This window comes from Chaetodon auriga, chromosome 3 (genome assembly GCF_051107435.1).
Source record: "Chaetodon auriga isolate fChaAug3 chromosome 3, fChaAug3.hap1, whole genome shotgun sequence".
NCBI classification, from domain to species: domain Eukaryota; kingdom Metazoa; phylum Chordata; class Actinopteri; order Chaetodontiformes; family Chaetodontidae; genus Chaetodon; species Chaetodon auriga.
In genome coordinates this window covers 19084636-19090000 of record NC_135076.1, presented here as the reverse complement: position 1 = coordinate 19090000, position 5365 = coordinate 19084636, and the positions used below count along the sequence as shown (strand labels likewise).

The window sequence follows — 5365 nt, the reverse complement described above, 5'->3', positions numbered from 1 at the left end:
TTATTGTCACATAAAATCCTCACACTTGAGAAGCTAAAACAAGGAAAAGTTTGGTATTTTTGGTGGAAATGAGTACTCAATTAATCAAACAAAGAATTGTTTCTGCATTTCTACAGTAACTGGTGTGTTTGAGTTGCAGTGGCAGACACTTGAACATCCTCAAAAGTGAAGAAATCACTTGCAAAACAATATAAATCCACAACTCTGCACACACACTCTATTAGGAACACTGGGAACATCAAGAAAGCATAAAGATCACACTCATGTGACTGCATCTAAGTGCTCGTCACATCTGACATACTTGTCTCTCCATGATAGCCCATTAGACACAAAGGGCAAAGCGCTTTGGCCAGCAGAGAAACACGAGGGGAAACCCACCTATCTCTATAGACTGCAGAGTAAAAAAAAAAAAAGTTGAATTGTTGCTTGAATCTCTGTGGAAGGAGCACGGAGAGTCACGGGTTTATGGAGATAATTAGATCTGATAGGCAGCTGTCCTTATGCTGGGCAATTGGATTTGGGACCAGAAAAACTGTTACCATTTCAAACGACCTTGGCTTTGAGCGTCATATGATGACATGCAACTCTCTACCGCTTTATGAACAACACAAGAGCAAATCATCCTAAATGTTTGTAGTTAGAAGCACTGACGGTGGGGCTTTTCCTGGATGTGAAGCTTTTGTTTTACAGCATATGAACAAGGATTATGGCTAATAATGACCACTGCTGACATATTTCTTCCAATGAGGTAAATGTATGTCATATAATCTGAATTTGAATGCAGCCAGAATAATGCAGATAAAGATATAAACTGTAGCACAACACACTACTGAGAATTTGAATTAGACGAGTTACACTCTCATATCTGTCCGCTAGACATGAGGATTTTGTTCCTGTTGGACTGAGCAGGCTAGCTGTTCCAATGGTTTCCAGTCTTTATGCTAAGCTAGGCTATCTGTCTCCCAGCTTTAGCTTCATATTGACCACACAGAATTGAACGCGGTATAAATTTTCTCATCTAACTCTCAGCAAGAAAACGCACCTCTCTAAATGTCAAAATATGACTTTAAAGGTCGAGTTCGCCCTGAAATCAAAAATCCTTTTTTTCTCTTACCAGATGGCACTTGGCTTATATTGCTCAAAGCAAAAAAGAAAAAAAAACAAACAAAACTCAAGAGCAATGTCTCTTTCCAGAAATCATAACATGGTTACCCGAGATTATCCACAGATCTTGTTGTGAGCAGTTTCATCTCTACTGAACTACACCTGACACCTGGGCTGAACTGCCCCTTTAATGTCTGAAAGCTACATTTAGCACCTTTAACTTTGATTCGTTCAATTTACAATTTACTTTTCCTCTTCTTCCCTCCCTCCGGTATCCTCCTCCTTAAGCTCTCATTAAATCCCCTGCATGCCTTGACGGAGAATGCAGGATTACACCAGTGAATAAGCAGCTGGTTCATGTTGACACTCATCCAGTCGTAACTTGACAGAGAGAGAAGAGGGACGATTCTCAGGCTCTCTCTCCGTCTGAATGTTGATATGTCACACAGCAGGGAGAGGCTGCTTTAATGCCGGTGACATTCTCGTGACCTTTATCTCAATATGTCACTAACATGTCAGGCAGTCCTTTAAGTAACATGCAATTGGCTCACACTCACTGTTTCACTGTCATGCAGGATGCAGGAGGACTTTTCAAGAGGAGTTCTTCCAAATGATAAGACATCTGTGACCTACACCTCAGTTTTTCCTTTATGATCACTTCACTGTCCGCTCTTACCCATTTGATGCATTTGTTGATTCCGGACCATCTTCGTTTCCTGGTAGCTGTAACCTGAAACAGAGGAACAAAGTCGAGGCTGTTTAGAGAAAAGAGGGAATTCTCAAGGGATTGAAAAGCAGCTGAAAGGCTCGCTATTGTTTGAGGAACATGATCGTGAGAGCCAGAGAAACATGGACGCTGATATATGTGGACGCTCCCAGGCTACTTCTTTTCTGTGAGGACATTTGTCCAGAAATTGATTTTTTGGGGGAAAGCGTCTGGGAGATCTGATCTGGGGACAGATCTTCAGAAAGTGATTTCACAGAAAGACACAAAACATTTACTACATCTTAAACTGTAACCCAGAACCTTTTGTGTCCGTGCTTCAGCGCTTTCCAGTCCAAAGACACTCACCTGAAGTCTGTGATGATGGGATCCAACTCTGGACTGTTTATGACTGACAACCTGAGAAAAGACATAACAGTTTGATAGAACATCTGCAGGAGGTAAAACGCTAACAGCTATCGTCATTACTTTGTTATTAGCACTGTGAGCAGCTTCCTTTGTGACACAGCTGATTGCTGACTGTAATAATAATTGAGGCACAAAGTGAACGTACTGGCTCGGGGAGTCCGGGCCGTCATGTGTGTCCTGTGCCTGCTCGGCGTCCCTGTGAAGAGGTCAGAGGTTAACTTAGAGAGAACGTAAGAATAGATCTCACGGTGGTGAGAGGAGGATGTGTGCTAGAACACTGGAGGTCTGAGCAGGACTCCCAAGTGTTTCGCACAGACAGTTTCAATTAAAATTGCTGCCAGCATAGATGAACTGTATGTGATACGTCAGTACAAAGTAATTAAAAGCTGAATGAATTCATTACACTCAACTTGGAATCAACTAATAATGACTAGACGCCAACAAGGAAGCACATGACAGCAGTAGCATGAGACTAAATGGATCACACAGATTTTTGTATTATTATTAAGGCGCCATTTTTCTGCAAAAAAAACGTAAAAATATGGGTGGATTAAGTGCTTCAAACAGAACTGTGCTCGAGGCAGTAAAGTTTCTGATACAGCGTTTGAAAAAAATCTTTGGTCGGGATTAGATCAGACATTCCCAAACTTTTTTGCTTGTGACCCCTTTGCATGAGCAGCAATGTACATGTGACCCCTCATCACAGGACGCATGTCTGTGAGATGCCTGAAGAGATAAAACACTACAGTACAAAAAAAAGGGCAAAGATTAGAGAAAAGTCAGAAAGTAAACATGGTTTGGTGCAGCTGAATTTTGCTTGTACTATTTCCCATCCAGGTAATGATCCTGCAACCCCTTAAATCAAATTCTGTCCACAAATTATTTCTTCTTTTTCAACTTATTTAAAAGTAAAATGACAAAAACTCAAAGTGTATTTCCGGACAGAGCTACTCCGCTGAAAGCCTGACTGACGGCATCAGGAATGTAACGCTGTCTGTCAGGCTACACTGATGAGAGCAATTAGAAGGATCCTGAAACTAAACTTCACACAGTGTTTTTCCCTTTGACTCAGATTTCTTAGATGTAGGGCTCCTTTTGCTGCCTGTCAAATACAAGTTTCTTCCCTCTGAATGGTGTCACAGTAGGAATCTGACCCCTCTACAGTACAGAAACACAGGACTGATCTTCACTGATCATATCTGTGCTGTGAAGCTCAGTGGAGGGTTTTTGTGGCCTACACAGGATCGACGAGGCTCCTGAACACGTTGCGGTCTACACAACAATCTCAGTGCAATGACCAGAGGTGATCCTTTACTTTGGTAAAAGTAGAAATACTGCAGTCTGACAGTAGTCGATCACAAGTATAAATCCTGAATTCAAAAGTAAAAGTACTGAAGCATTGTGAGCAAAGTCAAGTTCCAAAATAAAAGCACTCAGCATGTAGAAAGTGTTTTAGTGTTATAGAATATGATATTATTCTGTTTTATCACTGACAAATACATGTAAGAATATATTGATATTGTAGTTGGAGCCAGTTTTAGATATTTGTACACCACTGGGTCGACTTGTAGCACAGCACTGCCTCATATCACATCACAGAAAATGAGAGTCAAATGAAGGTAGTGGAGTAAAAGTACGACACTTCCCTCTGAAATGTAGTGGAGGAGAAACAGAAAGTAGTACTGAATGGAAATACTCAAGTACAAGTATGTTAAAACAGTACTTGAGCGCAGTACGAGAGTAAATGCACTGAGTTAGCAGGTGGTGACAGTAACAATAAATAACGACGTCTGAGGCTCCTGATCTGAACACGTTGAGCTCAGTCTGAGTGTGACGGCTCTCAGTCACATTATGATTCTGATCGAGAGCTCACTGCTGGACGGACTGTGTACACAAGTGCCGAGGGACACAGCCGGGACCTGCACTGATTTCTGGATTTTTCCTCTCCGACTCACTTTTTGCTGTCATCTTTCTTCACGCTCCGTCTCCAGTTGCTAATAAAACTCATTCCACAGCGCTGGGATCCGGTGAGAGAGCAGAATTATGCCGGGCAGAGCAGGCTTTTACACGGCGGGCATGGAGAGGACAGGAGCCGCTCACAGTGACAGCGGTGAAAACAGCTGCTGACGAGTCTTCCTCCTTCCTGAAGTGGAAAGGTGAGCTGGTCGCATCATCATTAGAATGAATTTCCTATTTAAATGCAGCGCAGTGGAGCCGCTGCAGGTCCCGGCTTCATGGTCCTAAAGCCCTCCGAGTATGACAACACAGCTGACAGTCAGCACACACACCAAGCGTGTCTTTATTTCAGTAAACGAACAGGTCACTGAGGATAAGGGCTCAAAATGTGTCATTCTACATATAATTAGGCTGTTTTCAAATACTTTTAATAGTATATTTATATACTGTATCCAAAATTTAGCATTAGTTTTATTCTAGAAAAATAACACTTTGAATTATACTTAGAAAAAGGTAACAGGTGTACAGAAACAGGCCTACAGTAGAGAGTACAAACATTAATGCAAGTCTACTAAATTACTGTGTTTAAGTTCAATTTGGAGGTACTTCCTGCTACTTTCTATTTCTACTCCTACACATTTCAGAGGATATATTATACTTTCTGCTTCATCCCATATATGAAAGCTACAGTAACTGGTTACATCGCAGATACATGTTTTAAATAGAAATCTCAGCTTCTTACCTTCAGCTTGTTTTTGATGTGCTGCTTTGAGATATACAGTAGTATGAACAGTGGACATTGCCTCTATAATAATCCCATAATACATATAACAGGATAAGATTCTGCATAATGAGTACATTTAGTTTGTATATAAGCATGTTTTGTTGATAATACTAATGTACTTTTACTCAGTGGTGCAGAAAGTATTCAGTTTATGTAATTCTTTATGCCAATAAAACAATGTAGAAGTACTTCATTACAAGTAAAAGTCCCACATTAAAAATGATATGAAAGTATGTGTGCCTCAAAAATGTATTTCAACACAGTAACTGAGTACATTTTCTTAATTGCTTTTCAGTGTGGCTACTTTTACTAAAGTAAAGGATCTGAATCTCCACCGGTGCCTGTTTAGGACAGTAACATGACTCGATCCCAGGAAGAACACACGAAAC

At 40.8% G+C, this 5365-nt stretch overlaps 1 protein-coding gene across 1 annotated transcript in view; it reads right to left on the bottom strand.

Moving 5' to 3' along the window:
- The window catches only part of ttc39a (tetratricopeptide repeat domain 39A), a 23382-nt gene extending 19006 nt beyond the window's left edge, over positions 1-4376 (bottom strand). The window contains exons 1-4 of the mRNA XM_076727072.1: positions 4192-4376; positions 2382-2432; positions 2177-2227; positions 1781-1834 (exon numbers count right to left, since the gene is read on the bottom strand). Of these exons, the coding sequence (XP_076583187.1) occupies positions 1781-1834; positions 2177-2227; positions 2382-2432; positions 4192-4244 (209 nt within the window). The 5' untranslated portion in view covers positions 4245-4376. The remainder of the gene's footprint in view (positions 1-1780; positions 1835-2176; positions 2228-2381; positions 2433-4191) is intronic.
- Positions 4377-5365: the final 989 nt, after the last annotated feature.